The 20,529-nt window shown below is 47.4% G+C and overlaps 2 protein-coding genes across 4 annotated transcripts in view; both read right to left on the reverse strand.

Annotated features, from left to right (window-relative positions):
• Window positions 1-404: 404 nt before the first annotated feature.
• On the reverse strand, window positions 405-17,027 carry LOC117747499 (NACHT, LRR and PYD domains-containing protein 12-like). 3 transcript variants are annotated; one of them, XM_034556774.1, is made up of 12 exons: window positions 16,743-17,027; window positions 15,552-15,673; window positions 15,368-15,469; window positions 15,046-15,147; window positions 5,360-5,461; window positions 5,024-5,125; window positions 4,806-4,876; window positions 2,442-4,185; window positions 2,141-2,314; window positions 1,835-1,999; window positions 1,611-1,657; window positions 405-1,387 (listed from the first exon to the last, which is right to left on the reverse strand). In XM_034556774.1, exons 2-12 carry the CDS (start codon window positions 15,650-15,652, stop codon window positions 855-857), a joined length of 3,243 nt encoding a protein of 1,080 aa, XP_034412665.1. In that variant the 5' UTR covers window positions 15,653-15,673; window positions 16,743-17,027; the 3' UTR covers window positions 405-854. The 3 variants fall into 3 exon arrangements, with proteins under 3 accessions (XP_034412665.1, XP_034412666.1, XP_034412667.1); XM_034556775.1 differs by lacking the exon at window positions 5,360-5,461; XM_034556776.1 differs by lacking the exons at window positions 15,046-15,147; window positions 15,368-15,469; window positions 15,552-15,673; window positions 16,743-17,027 and adding an exon at window positions 5,686-5,728.
• A 3,422-nt stretch (window positions 17,028-20,449) lies between these two features.
• LOC117748091 (endothelin receptor type B-like) overlaps window positions 20,450-20,529 on the reverse strand; it is a 6,222-nt gene continuing 6,142 nt past the window's right edge. The window contains exon 7 of the mRNA XM_034557714.1: window positions 20,450-20,529. This exon is cut by the window's right edge and continues 156 nt beyond it. The gene's annotated coding sequence lies outside the window, so the exon portion shown is untranslated.

Raw genomic sequence — 20,529 nt, forward strand, 5'->3', positions numbered from 1 at the left:
ATAATACAAGTAACCGTTAAGTAAGAAAGGTCATTTTCCAAGCTAAAACTGATCAAAACATATCTCAGAAGCTCCATGTCACAAGAGAGGCTGTCAGGTCTGGCCATCCTTAGCATAGAGAATAAACGTCAGTTTAGATGTAAAGAGCGTGGTTAAAGACTTTGCACACATATTTGCTAAAAGACGCGCACATGTGTATTCAAATGCAAACCTGTAGAAAGTAGCCTACCGGTGTATCGACTATATGTAGGCATATTTGTTATGTTGTTGTAACATATGTTCTATTTGAGCTGTTTGATAGGCCCTAGCATATGTTTTGTACATGTGTTCTTTGTTTGAGCTGTTTTTTCTGATTGAATAAATTTCCCTCAAAAGAAAAGCTTGGGTCCTGTTCGTTTATCTTTGGATAATGACCGCCGGACAATACATTATCCCTTACATATGGGGGGGGGGCCCTCTCAGGGTTATTCTGCAGGGGGGCCTCATGTGTTTCCGTTACGGCACTGTACTGAGCTATACAATACATGGTTCATTTCATGCGAGAAGAGAATGTGCTTTTCACGTCGTAGCGCGTTTCTGAAGCTTAGCCTTTCGTTGCACGAGCTCGTCGGCTAAGCCGGGCGGTTCTTGTCGTGTCGGAAAAAGTTTGTATTTAATATTTATTCATGTTTCCCTTCTGTTTTACTGCGGGTGCGGTTGGCACGTGGCGAAAGAAAAAAGGTGAAGGCGAAAAACACGGAGCAACAAGATCACAACAGCCGGTCCGACCGCTCTTTCCCCGACTGCCTCTGAAGCCGATTCTACGCGCTGCAAACGGCTTCAACACACCTGGTAGCCTTCGGCCGCTGATGGATCTACGGCAGCTGACAAAATAACGCAGACGAATGAGTGCGAAGCTCAGCGGCGGGATAGAGGGGCTCTTTGAACGTGGCGTTGAAGGTACGGATGAGGGTCTGACTGTCGGAGGAAGCTCTGTAGAAGGACAGGGTGCCAGCCGGCCCATCCAGATACACCCCCACCCGGCTGGAGCGCGAGCTCAGGGAAGAGACGCACACACTCTGGTTGTTGTGCAGAACAAAACAACCATCATCAGAGCAAGTCATGGACCAAGACTTATCGCTGCGTCCCAGCTTGCAATCATTCACATCCCCTTTCCTGCCAATGGTTCTGTACGTTAACCCGATGTTGAAGGGCTCCGTCACCTCGGCCTCCCAGTAGCAGCGCCCCTCCAGACCCTGTTCACACAGCACCTGTTGGCTGGGATCGAACCTTTCTGGATGAGGCGGGTATGGCTGCTCGTCTTCCACCCGGGTCACCTTTCTGTTGCCCTCCGAGAGAAGGAGCTTCTTGTGGGCCGTGTTGGGGTCCCAAGTGAGCGCACAGGCATCTGGAGGACGGAAAACACTTCATTTTAGGAGTATGGACTTTAATTAATAAGATGGGGAAGTTAGGAAAGATATCCATTAGAAACCGGGCCTTCCCTCCAGGAAGAATTCAAGTTCTTCTCATGCAATGGGGAATATTAGAGTTTACCAATTTTTTGAAATTACTATCCGCAAATGAATCACTGTGGTAACAACATTCAGCAGTTTATTTATTTATAGTCTTACATTTCTTGAATCCCGGTTTCATCCGTTGACTTCCACCATGATCAAGACTGAAGGAAAAAAGACAATCAGACAAAGAACAACATTCATTCATTGTACATTTGAATGATGTCCATGTTGTTGTTATTGCTATCCAACATATGGTGGTAGAATTCGGTCAGATCCGAGGGTACCCTTGAGTTGTTTTGCAGTCTTACTTCAGTGGATTACTCTCGCATTGTACTTACTTGAGCTTGTACCGTGGGTCGTTATTCAGCTCAGAGAGCAGCTTCTTTCCTGATTCTCCTGGATGGTTGTAGCTCAGGTCCAGCTCCATCAGTTTGGAGGCCTTCGAACGTAGAGCCGAGGCCAGAGAAGCGCAGCCATCCTTTGTGATCTGACAACCTGACAGCCTGAGGAAACAGTGTTTGGTTTATTAGCATGCAGGTTCAAGAAGTATTTATAAAGAAGCCAGTTTCTTGCATCCCTGAATGAAGGTGCATACGGTATAGGCTTAGAATAATGCAGCAGTGCAAAGAATCGACAAGAAGTACCTCAGCGTCTCGAGTCTGCAGTATTGACTCGACAGTCCATCACAGAGCAGCTTTACTCCTGAATCTTTCAGGTCATTGTTGCTCAGATCCAGATCTCTCAGAGGTAAGTAGGGGAAGTTGAGGCCAAAGGCCAGATGCTTAAGCCATGCCTCGTCCACTTTGCAGTCTGCAAGTCTAGAGGTGGATGATTTGGTTATTATACGACAAAGACAAAGGTTAAACTGTGTGATTAACATACACTACTAGTGAAAGAACTAATGCAACCAGATTATATTACGTAATACAGAGACGGTAAACTTGCATGGCCTTTCTGCTGATCATCACAGCTGGTATCAGCCTCCTTCGGCCTTTCTCCGATGTGTTGAAACTCTTCAAGTCCAACACATCCAGATCCTGCTTTGATACCTGCAGCATGTAGGCCAGCGCAGAGCAGTGCAGGGGAGTCAGCTCTGTTTTGGAACCATCGGACGACTTGAGATATTCTTCAATCTCATCTTTGACTTTGTGGTCTCTCATCTCGACAATATTCTGGAAGAGGTTGATGCAGTTGTCTGGAGAGAGGGTCTTTCTTCGGATGGCTTTGAGGCTAGTCAAGATTTTCTTCTCGGTATCTTCGCTGGCGTCCGGCGTCTTCAGCAGACCCTGAAGGACTCTCCGGTTTGGTTCCACCATGAGGCCGAGGAGGAATCGCAAGAAGAGGTCCAGGTGTCCGTTCTGATCTTCCAACACTTTGTCAACTGTCATCTTTAGAAGATCAAGTAAAGTATGTTCTCCGTCCTCCGGACTGAGGAAGTTGCCGAGCTCTTTTGTGTTCTTGTTTGTGAAACAGTCAAAGACAAAAAAAGACGCAAAGAACTCCTGTATGGTCAGGTGCACAAAGAAAAATACATTTTTCTTGAAAACGAGTCGTTCTTCCCGAAGAATGGTGGTGCAAAATCCAGAGTAGATGGTTGCTTCTGGTATGTCAATGCCACATTCTTCCAGGTCTTCCTCGTAGAAGATGAGGTTATTCTTCTGCAGCTGAACAAATGCAAGCTTACCGAGTTTCAGAAGGAACTCCTTGTGTGTTTTCTGGCCATACTTTCTGCTTCTGAGTTTTGTTTGTGTAATCAGCAAATGCGCCATCATCTCTGTCAAAGTTTGAGGGGGTTCGGCTTTCTCGTCTCCCCCGGAGATCTCCTTAAATAATACGGCGGCAATCCAGCAGAAGATCGGGATCTGGCACATGATGTCGAGACTCGGTGAGGAGCGCATGTGCGAAATGAACCTGACAGCGAGACCCTCGTCCTGACGAAACCTCTCCCTGAAGTATTGTTCTTTTTGTCGGTCACTGAACCCTCTTATCTCCGTCACCATGTCAACAAACTTTTCAGGGATCTGATTGGCTGCTGCTGGACGTGACGTTATCCAGAGGTTAGCCTTAGGCAGAAGGTTCCCCCGGATGAGGTTTTCTACGAGGTTATCCACAGATGTTACTTCACTGACAGATGTCACTCTCTTGGTTTTGAAGTTCAGCGGAAATCTGCCTTCATCCAGGCCGTCCAGGATCACTATAACTTTGGCTTTGACGAAATCTTCAGGGTCTTTCAGATCTCGGACCGCAGGGTGAAAATCAGCCAGGAGCTTGTGCAAGCTCTGGTTATCTGTACTCAAATTCAGCTCTTGGAAAGCGAGGTTGAAAACAAAATCGACGTCCTGGTTTTCTCTCCCCTCGGCCCAATCCAGAATGAATTTCTGCACAGAAAAGGACTTTCCGATTCCCGCGACGCCCTTCGTCAGGACTGTTCTGACCGGCGTCTCTTGACCAGGCAAAGGCTTCAGGATGTCGCAGAGGTCGACTGATTGTTCAGAAGATTGTGGTTGTTTGGTGTATCTGAACGACCGCTCCTCGTGGGGCCCCTCGCTCTCCGCGGTGGTGATGAAGAGTGTCGTGTAGATGCTGTTCATGGGGTTCTCTTGGTCACCAAGGCCTTCAAGTGTCGAGGCAAACTTCCTCTGCATTTCTTTTTTAAGATTCTTCTTTGCTTTCAAAAAAAGGCAGCGCCCTGAAACAATAACAAAAAATGCATGGTTCAAATTACCAAATTACGGTGATGCGAGATCAAATATGTTTAGTTCTGTCCTGCAAAAGCACAAACAAACATGTTGTCACGGTTCTGGGTTTCCTGTTTTATTTTGAAAGTCCTTGTCTCTTGTGTCCTCTGTTTCCCTGAGATTGTGCTTGATTGAATCCTCTTGTGTGTAATCACCTGCACCTTCCCAGTGTATTTAAACCCTGTTGGTCCCCTGCCCAGCTGTGTCTGTTTTTATTCACTGTGTTATTCACTGTGTTATTCACTGTGTTATTCACTGTGTTATTCACTGTTATTCACTGTGTTATTCACTGTGTTATTCACTGTGTTATTCACTGTGTTATTTCCTGTGTTATTCACTGTGTTATTTCCTGTGTTATTCAATGTGTTATTCACTGTGTTATTCCCTGTGTTATTCAATGTGTTATTCACTGTGTTATTCCCTGTGGATATGGATATTTTGTTTTTCTTGATCTCCCTTTTTGGAAAACAAAATGACTTTACCCCGGTGAGTCGGCATTTGAGTCCAGTCCTTTTGTTGCTACCTAACACATGTGACCTCTTATCTGCACTAAAAGTACAGATAAACTTACCAGCGTCTTCCTCAGCGACTCTCTGGTGGTCAGGATCTTTTCTTGTTGTTGCTGGTTGTACAGTGAGCTGGCTGGAGGGCCATCAAGAGGGGGATTTTATTTTATTTTAATTCATTTAGAATGCGTCAAAGTGCTCAACGGAACGAATCTGTGATAAACCGTGATGTGCTTTTAGATGCGTGATGTTTTGTTTGGAGAATACTATTCAATAGAATTACCGTTGTCTCTCATTACCAAACCAGAGCGGCTGGAACATGGATCCATCACTCTTCAGAGAAACACAGCTGGGAGCCGAGGACTCGGCTTCACTCACCTGTGAACTATTGAGAGAAGACAGTGAATAAATAAATGTGTATATATATATATATATATATATATATATATATATATATATATATATATATACGCACATACACACACATACAAACCACATACTGTATTATTCCTCACATATTAGGATACAAGTTTAAACAAAATGCTAAAAATATTTGACAGGTATTTTGTCCTTTAGCTGCCCACTTCTGATTGGCTGAAAATACATTGATTTAAATTACCTTTGTCTCTTATTACCAAACCAGAGCGGCTGGAGCATGGATCCATCACTCTTCAGAGAAACACAGCTGGGAGCCGAGGACTCGGCTTCACTCACCTGTGAACTATTGAGAGAAGACAGTGAATATATAAATACATATATATGTGTGTGTATATATGTATATATACACACACACTACAATATATATATATATATATATATATATATATATATATATATATATATATATATATATATATGAGTTGTAATGGTTTTTTATATATACTTGCACATGTAAATAGGAAAGTCCATGTTTTAAATTAATACATAAGAAAGATGAATCGCCACCTTAACGTGGTGGAGGAGTTTGAGTGGCTCAGTGATCCTGGGAGCTATGTTGTCCGGGGCATCAGTCCCTGGTAGGGTCTCCCAAGGCAAACAGGTCTTGGGGGAGAGCCCAGACTAAGAGCGGTTCAATAACCCCTGATGATAAGCAGCCCACGGACTAAAGCTACCTTGCCCGGACAAGGGAAACCGGGGCACCCTCCCGGAGCCAGACCCAGGAGGGGAGCTCGTCGGCGAGCGTCTGGTGGCCGGGCTTTCGCCCATGGGGCCCGGTCGGGCTCAGCCCGAAAAAACATCATAGAGCAGCAGTCAAACTGTGGACCCACCACCCGCAGGGAGAATTATCGGGGTCGGGTGCTATGTAGACCGGGCGGCGGGCCAGTCGGGAGACCTGGGCGGGCCGATCGCTGGCGGCATAGACTAGCTCTAGGGACGTGGAACGTCACCTCACTAGCGAGGAAGCTGGTGCAGGAGGCGGAGCGGTACCAGCTAGATATAGTTGGGCTCACCTCCACGCACAGCATGGGCTCTGGAACCAAGCTCCTGGAGAAGGGTTGGACTTTGTCCTTTTCTGGAGTTGCCCAGGGTGAGAGGCGCCGGGCGGGAGTGGGGATACTCACGAGCCCCCGGCTGAGCGCCGCTGTGTTGGAGTTTTCTCCGGGGAACGAGAGGGTCGCCTCCCTGCGCCTACGGGTTGCGGGGAGTAAAGCTCTGACTGTTGTTTGTGCTTATGCACCGAACAGCATTTCGGAGTATCCGGCCTTCTTGGAGTCGGTGGGAGGGGTCCTGGAAAGGGCGCCGCCTGCCGACTCCATAGTTCTCCTGGGAGACTTCAACGCTCACGTGGGCAATGACAGAGAAACCTGGCGGGGCGTGATTGGGAGGAACGGCTTGCCCGATCTGAACCTGAATGGTGTTTTGTTGTTGGACTTCTGTGCTAGCCACAGTTTGTCCATAACGAACACCATGTTCGAACATAAGGTGGCTCATAAGTGTACCTGGTACCAGAACACCTTAGGCCGGAGATCAATGATCGACTTTGTAATCGTATCATCTGATCTGCGGCCGTATGTCTTGGACACTCGGGTGAAGAGAGGAGCCGAGCTGTCAACTGATCACCGCCTGGTGGTGAGTTGGATCAGATGGCGGGGGACTCGGCTAGAAAGACCTGGCAAGCCCAAACGTGTAGTGAGGGTGAACTGGGAAGGTCTGGCAGAGGATCCTGTCCGGGAGGTCTTCAACTCCCACCTCCGGAAGAACTTCTCACAAATCCCGAGGGAGGCTGGGGACATGGAATCCGAGTGGACCTTGTTCAAAGCCTCTATTGTGGACGCGGCTGCTCGGGGCTGTGGCCGGAAGGTCATCGGTGCCTGTCGTGGCGGCAACCCGAGAACCCGGTGGTGGACACCGGGGGTGAGGGAAGCCGTCAAACTGAAGAAGGAGGCCTTTCGGGCCTGGCTGGCCCAGGGGTCTCCTGAAGCAGCTGACGGGTACCGGCGGGCCAGAAGGGCTACAGCTGCGATGGTCGCGGAGGCTAAAACTCGGGCATGGGAGGAATTCGGGGAGGCCATGGAGAAGGACTTTCGGTTGGCCTCAAGGAAGTTCTGGCAAACCATCCGACGGCTCAGGAAGGGAAAGCAGGGTCTACCCCAGGCTGTTCTCAGCAGGGGGGGGGGGACTGCTGACCCGGACTGGGGACATCGTCGGGCGGTGGAAAGAGCACTTTGAGGAACTCCTAAACCCGGCCAACATGTCCCCCGGAGAGGGGGCAGCGCCAGAAGACTTGGGGGTAGATTCACCCATATCCCTGGCAGAGGTCGCTAAGGTAGTCAAAAAGCTCCTTGGTGGCAAGGCGCCAGGGGTGGATGAGATCCGCCCTGAGATGCTGAAAGCGCTGGACATTGTTGGGCTGTCTTGGTTGACACGCCTTTTCAGTGTCGCATGGGGGTCTGGAACAGTGCCCATGGACTGGCAGACCGGGGTGATGGTTCCCATCTTCAAGAAGGGGGACCGGAGAGTGTGCTCGAACTATCGTGGTATCACACTGCTCAGCCTCCCGGGAAAAGCTTATGCCAGGGTGCTGGAGAGGAGGCTCCGACCGCTTGTCGAACCTCAGATTCAAGACAAACAGTGCGGATTCCGTCCCGGTCGTGGAACAGTGGACCAGCTCTTTACCCTCGCAAGATTACTGGAGGGGTCCTGGGAGTTTGCCCAACCAGTTTACATGTGCTTTGTAGACCTGGAGAAGGCTTTCGACCGGGTCCCTCTGGGTTTTTTGTGGGGGGTGCTGCGGGAGTATGGGATGCCGGACCCGTTGGCACGGGCCATCCGGTCTCTGTACGCCTGCAGTAGGAGCTGTGTTCGTCTTCTCGGTAGTAAGTCAGACACGTTCCCGGTGGGTGTTGGCCTCCGCCAGGGCTGCCCTTTATCACCGGTCCTGTTCGTGACCTTCATGGACAGGATATCTAGGCGCAGCCAGGGGGCGGAGAGGATCCGGTTCGGGAGTCTCGGGATCGCCTCTCTGCTGTTTGCGGATGATGCGGTCCTGTTTGCCTCCTCGGACCGTGACCTCCAGCATTCACTGGGGCGTTTTGCAGCCGAGTGCGAAGCGGCAGGGATGAGAGTTAGCACCTCCAAATCTGAGGCCATGGTGCTCTGCCGGAAACCCCTCCAGGTGGGGGCAAACTGCCTACCCCAAGCGAAGGAGTTCAAGTATCTCGGGGTCTTGTTCACGAGTGAGGGTAAGGTGGAGCGGGAGATCGATAGGCGGATCGGTGCGGCTGCAGCAGTAAAACAGGCGCTGTACCGGTCCGTCTTGGTGAAGAGGGAGCTGAGCCGGAAGGCAAAGCTCTCCATTTACTGGTCGGTCTACGTTCCGACCCTCACCTATGGTCACGAACTCTGGGTCGTGACCGAAAGAACGAGATCTCGGATACAAGCGGCCGAAATGAGCTTCCTCCGTAGGGTGGCCGGGCTCAGCCTTAGAGATAGGGTAAGGAGCTCGGACATCAGGGGGGAGCTTGGAGTCGAGTCGCTGCTCCTTCGTGTCGAAAGGAGTCAGCTGAGGTGGTTCATCTAGTTAGGATGCCTCCTGGACGCCTCCCATTAGAGGTTTTCCGGGCACGTCCAACTGGTAGGAGGCCCCGGGGAAGACCGAGGACACGCTGGAGGGATTATATCTCCCGGCTGGCCTTTGAACGCCTCGGGATCACCCAGAATGAGCTGGAAAGTGTTGCGGGTGAGAGGGAGGCCTGGGTCGGCCTGCTGAACCTGCTGCCACCGCGACCCGACCCCGGATAAGAGCTGATAATGGATGGATGGATGGACATAAGAAAGATATGATAATCAATAAGGGATATTATGAAGAATATTCTGAAGGAATGTGTTTGGGAAACATGGGAGAAAAGTCACTGTCACTGTATAAGTATGTTACTGTAAAGGTGTAATCACTGAATAAGTATTATTGTAACTGTATGCTGATTGTTTTATGTTTCATAGTTATCATAACTATAAAGATGACTCAGGTATGAATGGAATGTATTGATCCAAGGAGGCGTAGTCAAAGTAGTGGTCTCCCTAAGAGACTGGAAGAGAGGCATTTATTTTGAAGGAGCCCATCTTACTGTTTAGGGCCGAAAGGGAAGAGATAAGGGAAGTAGCATTGTGTTTTATTGCTTAGAGAAGTCCGCCTCCTTGTACTGTTAGGCAAATAGCATGCTGTGTAGTTGAGGTATATGCATGCATACCTGATACTAACCAATGGAGAAGCTTTATGCTCAGTGTATGGATTGTACTTAACCTTTCAGAACTCTGTAAGGCATTTGTCCTCTCACGTGAAGGCGGTAGACAGTTAACTATTTTAACAGATTTTTATTCATATAAATCGTTATTATAGTCTGTGGACCCAACGACACGTGAGTGCGCCCGGCTGGGACAGAAATATATGCTTATGATCCTTATTCCTTCATTAAATACTTTATATTTTAAATTACTGGTCTCAGGACATCTTTCAAAGCATGGGAAGCTCAGAATTTCGGTTGAACTTAACAATATATATATATTTGCTGATGAGGGGGAGCATGTAAATAATGAAGAGGATGGGGCCGAGAACCGACCCTTGCGGAACACCACAGGAGACAGGGAGCAGTCTGGACTTGCATCTTCCCAGTGAGGCTTTAGTAGTGGAGGGTAGGGTATAGAATTGAGTCATGTTGTAGAGGGTAGGGGGCAGGAGTGAGTCATGTAGTGGAGGGTAGGGGGCAGGAGTGAGTCATGTAGTGGAGGGTAGGAGGCAGGAGTGAGTCATGTAGTGGAGGGTAGGGGGCAGGAGTGAGTCATGTTGTAGAGGGTAGGAGGCAGGAGTGAGTCATGTAGTGGAGGGTAGGAGGCAGTAGTGAGTCATGTTGTAGAGGGTAGGAGGCAGGAGTGAGTCACATAGTGGAGGGTAGGAGGCAGGAGTGAGTCATGTTGTAGAGGGTAGGAGGCAGGAGTGAGTCACATAGTGGAGGGTAGGAGGCAGGAGTGAGTCATGTTGTAGAGGGTAGGAGGCAGGAGTGAGTCATGTTGTAGAGGGTAGGAGGCAGGAGTGAGTCATGTAGTGGAGGGTAGGAGGCAGGAGTGAGTCATGTAGTGGAGGGTAGGGGCAGGAGTGAGTCATGTAGTGGAGGGTAGGAGGCAGTAGTGAGTCATGTAGTGGAGGGTAGGGGGCAGGAGTGAGTCACGTAGTGGAGGGTAGGAGGCAGTAGTGAGTCATGTAGTGGAGGGTAGGGGGCAGGAGTGAGTCATGTAGTGGAGGGTAGGAGGCAGGAGTGAGTCATGTTGTAGAGGGTATGGTACAGGAGTGAGTCATGTAGTGGAGGGTAGGAGGCAGTAGTGAGTCATGTTGTAGAGGGTAGGGTACAGGAGTGAGTCATGTAGTGGAGGGTAGGAGGCAGGAGTGAGTCATGTTGTAGAGGGTAGGGTACAGGAGTGAGTCATGTAGTGGAGGGTAGGGGGCAGGAGTGAGTCATGTAGTGGATGGTAGGAGGCAGTAGTGAGTCATGTAGTGGATGGTAGGGGGCAGGAGTGAGTCATGTAGTGGAGGGTAGGAGGCAGGAGTGAGTCATGTTGTAGAGAGTAGGGTACAGTAGTAAGTCATGTAGTGGATGGTAGGGGGCAGGAGTGAGTCATGTAGTGGAGGGTAGGGGGCAGTAGTGAGTCATGTAGTGGAGGGTAGGAGGCAGTCATGTAGTGGAGGGTAGGGGGCAGTAGTGAGTCATGTAGTGGAGGGTAGGAGGCAGTCATGTAGTGGAGGGTAGGGGGCAGGAGTGAGTCATGTAGTGGATGGTAGGGGGCAGGAGTGAGTCATGTAGTGGAGGGTAGGAGGCAGTAGTGAGTCATGTAGTGGAGGGTAGGAGGCAGTCATGTAGTGGAGGGTAGGGGGCAGTAGTGAGTCATGTAGTGGAGGGTAGGAGGCAGTCATGTAGTGGAGGGTAGGGGGCAGGAGTGAGTCATGTAGTGGATGGTAGGGGGCAGTAGTGAGCCATGTAGTGGAGGGTAGGAGGCAGTAGTGAGTCATGTAGTGGAGGGTAGGAGGCAGTCATGTAGTGGAGGGTAGGGGGCAGTAGTGAGTCATGTAGTGGAGGGTAGGAGGCAGTCATGTAGTGGAGGGTAGGGGGCAGGAGTGAGTCATGTAGTGGATGGTAGGGGGCAGTAGTGAGCCATGTAGTGGAGGGTAGGGGGCAGTAGTGAGTCATGTAGTGGATGGTAGGGGGCAGTAGTGAGCCATGTAGTGGAGGGTAGGGGGCAGTAGTGAGTCATGTAGTGGATGGTAGGGGGCAGTAGTGAGTCATGTAGTGGAGGGTAGGAGGCAGTCATGTAGTGGAGGGTAGGGGGCAGTAGGAGGCAGTCATGTAGTGGATGGTAGAGGGCAGTAGTGAGTCATGTAGTGGAGGGTAGGGGGCAGTAGTGAGTCATGTAGTGGATGGTAGGGGGCAGTAGTGAGTCATGTAGTGGATGGTAGGGGGCAGTAGTGAGTCATGTAGTGGAGGGTAGGGGGCAGTAGTGAGTCATGTAGTGGAGGGTAGGGGGCAGTAGTGAGTCATGTAGTGGAGGGTAGGGGGCAGTAGTGAGTCATGTAGTGGAGGGTAGGAGGCAGTCATGTAGTGGAGGGTAGGGGGCAGGAGTGAGTCATGTAGTGGAGGGTAGGGGCCAGTAGTGAGTCATGTAGTGGAGGGTAGGGGGCAGTAGTGAGTCATGTAGTGGAGGGTAGGAGGCAGTCATGTAGTGGAGGGTAGGGGGCAGGAGTGAGTCATGTAGTGGATGGTAGGGGGCAGTCATGTAGTGGAGGGTAGGAGGCAGGAGTGAGTCATGTAGTGGATGGTAGGGGGCAGTAGGAGGCAGTCATGTAGTGGAGGGTAGGGGGCAGGAGTGAGTCATGTAGTGGATGGTAGGGGGCAGGAGTGAGTCATGTAGTGGAGGGTAGGGGGCAGGAGTGAGTCATGTAGTGGAGGGTAGGGGGCAGTAGTGAGTCATGTAGTGGAGGGTAGGGGGCAGTAGGAGGCAGTCATGTAGTGGAGGGTAGGGGGCAGGAGTGAGTCATGTAGTGGAGGGTAGGGGGCAGGAGTGAGTCATGTAGTGGAGGGCAGGGGGCAGGAGTGAGTCATGTAGTGGAGGGTAGGGGCCAGGAGTGAGTCATGTAGTGGAGGGTAGGGGGCAGTAGTGAGTCATGTAGTGGATGGTAGGGGGCAGGAGTGAGTCATGTAGTGGAGGGTAGGAGGCAGTCATGTAGTGGATGGTAGGGGGCAGGAGTGAGTCATGTAGTGGAGGGTAGGGGGCAGGAGTGAGTCATGTAGTGGATGGTAGGGGGCAGTAGTGAGTCATGTAGTGGAGGGTAGGAGGCAGTAGTGAGTCATGTAGTGGAGGGTAGGAGGCAGTCATGTAGTGGAGGGTAGGGGGCAGTAGTGAGTCATGTAGTGGAGGGTAGGAGGCAGTCATGTAGTGGAGGGTAGGGGGCAGTAGTGAGTCATGTAGTGGAGGGTAGGAGGCAGTCATGTAGTGGAGGGTAGGGGGCAGGAGTGAGTCATGTAGTGGATGATAGGGGGCAGTAGTGAGCCATGTAGTGGAGGGTAGGGGGCAGTAGTGAGTCATGTAGTGGATGGTAGGGGGCAGTAGTGAGCCATGTAGTGGAGGGTAGGGGGCAGTAGTGAGTCATGTAGTGGATGGTAGGGGGCAGTAGTGAGTCATGTAGTGGAGGGTAGGAGGCAGTCATGTAGTGGAGGGTAGGGGGCAGGAGTGAGTCATGTAGTGGATGGTAGGGGGCAGTAGTGAGCCATGTAGTGGAGGGTAGGGGGCAGTAGTGAGTCATGTAGTGGAGGGTAGGAGGCAGTCATGTAGTGGAGGGTAGGGGGCAGTAGGAGGCAGTCATGTAGTGGATGGTAGGGGGCAGTAGTGAGTCATGTAGTGGAGGGTAGGGGGCAGTAGTGAGTCATGTAGTGGAGGGTAGGAGGCAGTCATGTAGTGGATGGTAGGGGGCAGGAGTGAGTCATGTAGTGGATGGTAGGGGGCAGTAGTGAGTCATGTAGTGGAGGGTAGGGGGCAGTAGTGAGTCATGTAGTGGAGGGTAGGTGGCAGTAGTGAGTCATGTAGTGGAGGGTAGGGGGCAGTAGTGAGTCATGTAGTGGAGGGTAGGGGGCAGTAGTGAGTCATGTAGTGGAGGGTAGGGGGCAGTAGTGAGTCATGTAGTGGAGGGTAGGGGGCAGTAGTGAGTCATGTAGTGGAGGGTAGGAGGCAGGAGTGAGTCATGTAGTGGAGGGTAGGGGGCAGTAGTGAGTCATGTAGTGGAGGGTAGGAGGCAGTAGTGAGTCATGTAGTGGAGGGTAGGGGGCAGTAGTGAGTCATATAGTGGATGGTAGGGGGCAGTAGTGAGTCATGTAGTGGAGGGTAGGGGGCAGTAGTGAGTCATGTAGTGGATGGTAGGGGGCAGTAGTGAGTCATGTAGTGGAGGGTAGGGGGCAGTAGTGAGTCATGTAGTGGAGGGTAGGGGGCAGTAGTAAGTCATGTAGTGGAGGGTAGGGGGCAGTAGTGAGTCATGTAGTGGAGGGTAGGAGGCAGTCATGTAGTGGAGGGTAGGGGGCAGTAGTGAGTCATGTAGTGGAGGGTAGGGGCCAGTAGTGAGTCATGTAGTGGAGGGTAGGGGGCAGTAGTGAGTCATGTAGTGGAGGGTAGGAGGCAGTCATGTAGTGGAGGGTAGGGGGCAGGAGTGAGTCATGTAGTGGATGGTAGGGGGCAGTCATGTAGTGGAGGGTAGGGGGCAGGAGTGAGTCATGTAGTGGAGGGTAGGGGGCAGTAGGAGGCAGTCATGTAGTGGAGGGTAGGGGGCAGTAGGAGGCAGTCATGTAGTGGATGGTAGGGGGCAGTAGGAGGCAGTCATGTAGTGGAGGGTAGGGGGCAGGAGTGAGTCATGTAGTGGATGGTAGGGGGCAGGAGTGAGTCATGTAGTGGAGGGTAGGGGGCAGGAGTGAGTCATGTAGTGGATGGTAGGGGGCAGGAGTGAGTCATGTAGTGGAGGGTAGGGGGCAGTAGGAGGCAGTCATGTAGTGGAGGGTAGGGGGCAGGAGTGAGTCATGTAGTGGAGGGTAGGGGGCAGGAGTGAGTCATGTAGTGGAGGGTAGGGGGCAGGAGTGAGTCATGTAGTGGAGGGTAGGGGGCAGGAGTGAGTCATGTAGTGGAGGGTAGGGGGCAGTAGTGAGTCATGTAGTGGAGGGTAGGGGGCAGGAGTGAGTCATGTAGTGGAGGGTAGGGGGCAGTAGTGAGTCATGTAGTGGATGGTAGGGGGCAGGAGTGAGTCATGTAGTGGAGGGTAGGAGGCAGTCATGTAGTGGAGGGTAGGGGGCAGGAGTGAGTCATGTAGTGGAGGGTAGGGGGCAGTAGTGAGTCATGTAGTGGATGGTAGGGGGCAGGAGTGAGTCATGTAGTGGAGGGTAAGGGGCGGGGTTAGAAGGTGAAGGCGAGTTTGAAGAAGTGGTTTGAGGGCTTGCTTGAATGGTGAAAGGGTGGGAGCCTGACGGATGTGGATGGGGAGGGCGTTCCAGAGGGGGGGTGCAGCAGCTGAGAAGGCCCTGTAGCCCCAGGTCCGGCGCTTGGTCCTGATGGTCTTCAGAGTGTTTGCACCGGCGGACCTGAGGCAACAGGTTGGGGCTTGGAGGGGGAGGAGGTCTGAAAGGGAGGGGCCAGGTTGTTTAGGGCTCTGTAGCTGGTGAGTAATATCTTAAAGTCTATCCTGAATTTGACAGCCAGTGAAGGTCGCGTAGGACCGGGGTGATGTGGTCATAGCGGCAGGTGGAGGTGAGCAGTCGAGCGGCAAAGGGAGTTTATTTAAATTACCGTTGTCTCTTATTACCAAACCAGAGCGGCTGGAACATGGATCCATCACTCTTCAGAGAAACACAGCTGGGAGGCCAGGACTCGGCTTCACTCACCTGTGAACTATTGAGAGAAGACAGTGAATAAATAAATGTGTATATATATATATATATATATATATATATATATATATACGCACATACACACACATACAAACCACATACTGTATTATTCCTCACATATTAGGATACAAGTTTAAACAAAATGCTAAAAACATTTGACAGGTATTTTGTCCTTTAGCTGCCCACTTCTGATTGGCTGAAAATACATTGATTTAAATTACCTTTGTCTCTTATGACCAAACCAGAGCGGCTGGAGCATGGATCCATCACTCTTCAGAGAAACACAGCTGGGAGCCGAGGACTCGGCTTCACTCACCTGTGAACTATTGAGAGAAGACAGTGAATATATAAATATACACACACACATATATACATGAACACATTTTAATACATATATTATATTACCTGATATCCTCACTGCTGGAGCTGATTGGCTGTTCAGACAGGGGGGAATGAGTGGAGGACGAAGAGCTGGACTGCTCCCTCAACTTCCTCTCCTCTGCCATTTTCTTGCGTTGTTGCTGAAACTTTAATTTAAATTTGTTTATTTGATCATTTTCTACTTTCATTGTTCATTCCGGTTAATTACAATACGATAACATACAATAACAGGCTGAGACGATCAAAGGCAGAGATAATTGTATAGTAATATAGTATAATATTTGTGAGATTATTATTATTTTAAATGTGAAAAGTACGTAATAAATAAATGTAGTGGAGTAAAAAGTCAAATATTTCCCTCTGAGATGTCGTAGACTGGAAGTATAAAGTAGATTAAAACGGAAAAAAGTAAAGTACCTCATTTAATTCACTACCTTCCAGAGTGCAGCTGGACATAAAGTGGTTATTATTGTTGTCAGCTAAATATGATATTATGTAGTCATCAGAATTCCGTGTTTCACACAGCTCACGTGTGTGTGCACGTGTCTGTGCGCGCTCACGTGTGTGTGCACGTGTCTGTGCGCGCTCACAGGTAAGCCCCTCCCACAGCGGACAGACAGACAGCGACACGCAGACCGCTGAACTGCGTTTATAAACGCTGCAGGGGGGGAAGAGGGCATAGAACCCGGAGCAGAACCCGGAGCAGAACCCGGAGCAGAACCCCCCCAAGCTGTACACTTAGGGGAAACACTGTCATGTGATATTAAAATAAGGAAATAGTCGGAATTGACTTCCTTCCTTGTTCCGTGTTTTAATAATAAACACACATCTCTAGATGAAGTCTGAAGCTCGCTGCTTCCGGATGAAACACAGTGTTGAACTCATCATATTAAACATATTAATGAACAAATCATAATAAACACATTAATGAACAAATAATAAACACATTAATGAACTCATCATAATAAACACATTAATGAACTCATCATAATAAACACATTAATGAACTCATCATAATAAACACATTAATGAACAAATAAACAAATTGTTGAACTCGTCATAAATGTTGTTATCTCGAGGGCTGGTTGTTGACACGATGTGTGTGCGGACTGCGCATGCGTTGATCAAAACGAAGTTTACAGACTGAACACGGAGGTCTTCACGTGTGACCTGCGTGACCCCAAGAAACCCATGACGTCATGTACGTTCACTTACGTCACAGCGGCCGGTGGTGGTCTCCTCCACGAGCCTCTCGGGCTTCTCCGGGTCAACGTCGCAGGAAAATGGAGGACCGTCAACAGTCTGTAGCGCACCTACTTTCGGTTTGGAGGCCCCGCCCCTTCACGATAACAGGAAAAGGAGTGTACTAATACCACCCTGTCAAGTACTCTACTAAAGTTAGAGGTACTAATACCACTCTGTCAAGTACTCTACTAAAGTTAGAGGTACTAATACCACTCTGTCAAGTACTCTACTAAAGTTAGAGGTACTAATACCACCCTGTCAAGTACTCTACTAAAGTTAGAGGTACTAATACCACCCTGTCAAGTACTCTACTAAAGTTAGAGGTACTAATACCACCCTGTCAAGTACTCTACTAAAGTTAGAGGTACTAATACCACTCTGTCAAGTACTCTACTAAAGTTAGAGGTACTAATACCACCCTGTCAAGTACTCTACTAAAGTTAGAGGTACTAATACCACCCTGTCAAGTACTCTACTAAAGTTAGAGGTACTAATACCACCCTGTCAAGTACTCTACTAAAGTTAGAGGTACTAATACCACCCTGTCAAGTACTCTACTAAAGTTAGAGGTACTAATACCACCCTGTCAAGTACTCTACTAAAGTTAGAGGTACTAATACCACCCTGTCAAGTACTCTACTAAAGTTAGAGGTACTAATACCACTCTGTCAAATACTCTACTAAAGTTAGAGGTACTAATACCACCCTGTCAAGTACTCTACTAAAGTTAGAGGTACTAATACCACCCTGTCAAGTACTCTACTAAAGTTAGAGGTACTAAAAATATCATTAAATCCTCCATAATTAACGTAAAACGCCATTAAACGGTGTAGTGGTTCGGTCCGCTGTTTACAGCCACGTCACGGGGAGGACTCTCTCTCTCTCTCTCTCTCTCTCTCTCTCTCTCTCTCTCTCTCTCTGTCTCTCTCTCTCTCTCTCTCTCTCTCTCTCTCTCTCTCTCTCTCTCTCTCTCTCTCTCTCTCTCTCTCTGCCAGTCACGTGATTTACAGGAATCAGCCACTCACTATAATTCACACACTTTTCTTCTGTCGTTCATTTTACGTTTTATTTTTAAAAAGATATTTAGTAAATAGTAGTAAACAAACAGGAAAGCTTTTATTTTACTGCAACACTGAACGCACCACAACAACAACAAAAACAACAACAACAATATAAACAAAGATTACTGTGAGTTTAAAGCCAGCGGTGGAAGAGCAGCAACACATCACAGTGTACAAATATATAGGCTATGAATCAGATTACGTTTATTAATATACACACATTAATATACAAAGAGGCAGAACACACACCTCCACCTAAATAATGTTTAAAAAATCAGAATATTATAGAAAATAATATCACTAGCCGACATATAGTGATGGCAAACTATTACAATTATGTATATATATATAAGTTAAAGGTATACTAATACCACTCTGTCAAGTACTCTACTAAAGTTAGAGGTACTAATACCACTCTGTCAAGTACTCTACTAAAGTTAGAGGTACTAATACCACCCTGTCAAGTACTCTACTAAAGTTAGAGGTACTAATACCACTCTGTCAAGTACTCTACTAAAGTTAGAGGTACTAATACCACTCTGTCAAGTACTCTACTAAAGTTAAAGGTACTAATACCACTCTGTCAAGTACTCTACTAAAGTTAGAGGTACTAATACCACCCTGTCAAGTACTCTACTAAAGTTAGAGGTACTAATACCACCCTGTCAAGTACTCTACTAAAGTTAAAGGTACTAATACCACCCTGTCAAGTACTCTACTAAAGTTAGAGGTACTAATACCACCCTGTCAAGTACTCTACTAAAGTTAGAGGTACTAATACCACCCTGTCAAGTACTCTACTAAAGTTAGAGGTACTAATACCACCCTGTCAAGTACTCTACTAAAGTTAGAGGTACTAATACCACCCTGTCAAGTACTCTACTAAAGTTAGAGGTACTAATACCACCCTGTCAAGTACTCTACTAAAGTTAGAGGTACTAATACCACCCTGTCAAGTACTCTACTAAAGTTAAAGGTACTAATACCACTCTGTCAAGTACTCTACTAAAGTTAGAGGTACTAATACCACTCTGTCAAGTACTCTACTAAAGTTAGAGGTACTAATACCACCCTGTCAAGTACTCTACTAAAGTTAGAGGTACTAATACCACCCTGTCAAGTACTCTACTAAAGTTAGAGGTACTAATACCACCCTGTCAAGTACTCTATTAAAGTTAGAGGTACTAATACCACCCTGTCAAGTACTCTACTAAAGTTAGAGGTACTAATACCACCCTGTCAAGTACTCTACTAAAGTTAAAGGTACTAATACCACCCTGTCAAGTACTCTACTAAAGTTAGAGGTACTAATACCACCCTGTCAAGTACTCTATTAAAGTTAAAGGTACTAAACTGCCTTAATTAAATGTTTTTAATTTAATGTATTTATTGAATTTATATAATTATATATTATATATATTATATCAATATTTTATATATATCAATATATATATATAATCCTAATTGTATTATATATATTTATATATATACATATTTATGTAACTCTGGCTCTACAGACATATTTCTATGACACCAACAACAAATATTACGTTCAGGATTATTATTAAAATATCATTAAATCCTCCATAATTAACGTAAAACGCCATTAAACGGTGTAGTGGTTCGGTCCGCTGTTTACGGCCACGTCACGGGGAGGACTCTCTCTCTCTCTCTCTCTCTCTCTCTCTCTCTCTCTCTCTCTCTCTCTCTCTCTCTCTCTCTCTCTCTCTCTCTCTCTGTCTCTCTCTCTCTCTCTCTCTCTCTCTCTCTCTCTGCCAGTCACGTGATTTACAGGAATCAGCCACTCACTATAATTCACACACTTTTCTTCTGTCGTTCATTTTACGTTTTATTTTTAAAAAGATATTTAGTAAATAGTAGTAAACAAACAGGAAAGCTTTTATTTTACTGCAACACTGAACGCACCACAACAACAACAAAAACAACAACAATATAAACAAAGATTACTGTGAGTTTAAAGCCAGCGGTGGAAGAGCAGCAACACATCACAGTGTACAAATATATAGGCTATGAATCAGATTACGTTTATTAATATACACACATTAATATACAAAGAGGCAGAACACACACCTCCACCTAAATAATGTTTAAAAAATCAGAATATTATAGAAAATAATATCACTAGCCGACATATAGTGATGGCAAACTATTACAATTATGTGTATATATATATATATATATATATATATATATATATATATATATATATATATATATATATATATCCTTTATTCCACCATGAGCACGTATGTCTAGTTGTCTATCCCACTCAAGCTTCATATTGTGGGGTGTAATGAACCCACTCGACCTCCAGAGGCCGCTAGTGCGGTTTTAAGCTGGTTTAACTTCTTTACAGGTGGAATATTATACAAAACTTTATAAACATTATAATAAATACACAATAGAACAATATGTGATCAATGAGTGATTATATTCATTAATCTTGGTTTACGTGTTAAGGGCCTTTTAATAACTTACTGTAACAAAAGTACAAATGAGTATGTGTACATATATATATTATATATATATATAATATATATTTATAATATATACATATATTATATATGTATATATTATATAATATAGTCTATAAAATATAGTATCTCGACCTGAATAAATACACAATGACAAGATCAGTGTGGTGGTGATGATGAAGAAGATGAAGGTGACGATGA

The sequence above is a fragment of the Cyclopterus lumpus genome, chromosome 18 (assembly GCF_009769545.1).
Source record: "Cyclopterus lumpus isolate fCycLum1 chromosome 18, fCycLum1.pri, whole genome shotgun sequence".
Taxonomy (NCBI): Eukaryota; Metazoa; Chordata; class Actinopteri; order Perciformes; family Cyclopteridae; genus Cyclopterus; species Cyclopterus lumpus.

Excerpts from the sequence above, each read along its gene's own strand:
- LOC117747499 (XM_034556774.1), bottom strand. The coding sequence starts at position 15,652 with ATGGCAGAGGAGAGGAAGTTGAGGGAGCAGTCCAGCTCTTCGTCCTCC. Across the intron at positions 2,315-2,441 it reads ATGATCAGCAGAAAGGCCAT|ACTTGCAGACTGCAAAGTGG; the intron begins GCAAGTTTACCG and ends ATCCACCTCTAG. Across the intron at positions 2,000-2,140 it reads TGCAGACTCGAGACGCTGAG|GCTGTCAGGTTGTCAGATCA; the intron begins GTACTTCTTGTC and ends CTGTTTCCTCAG.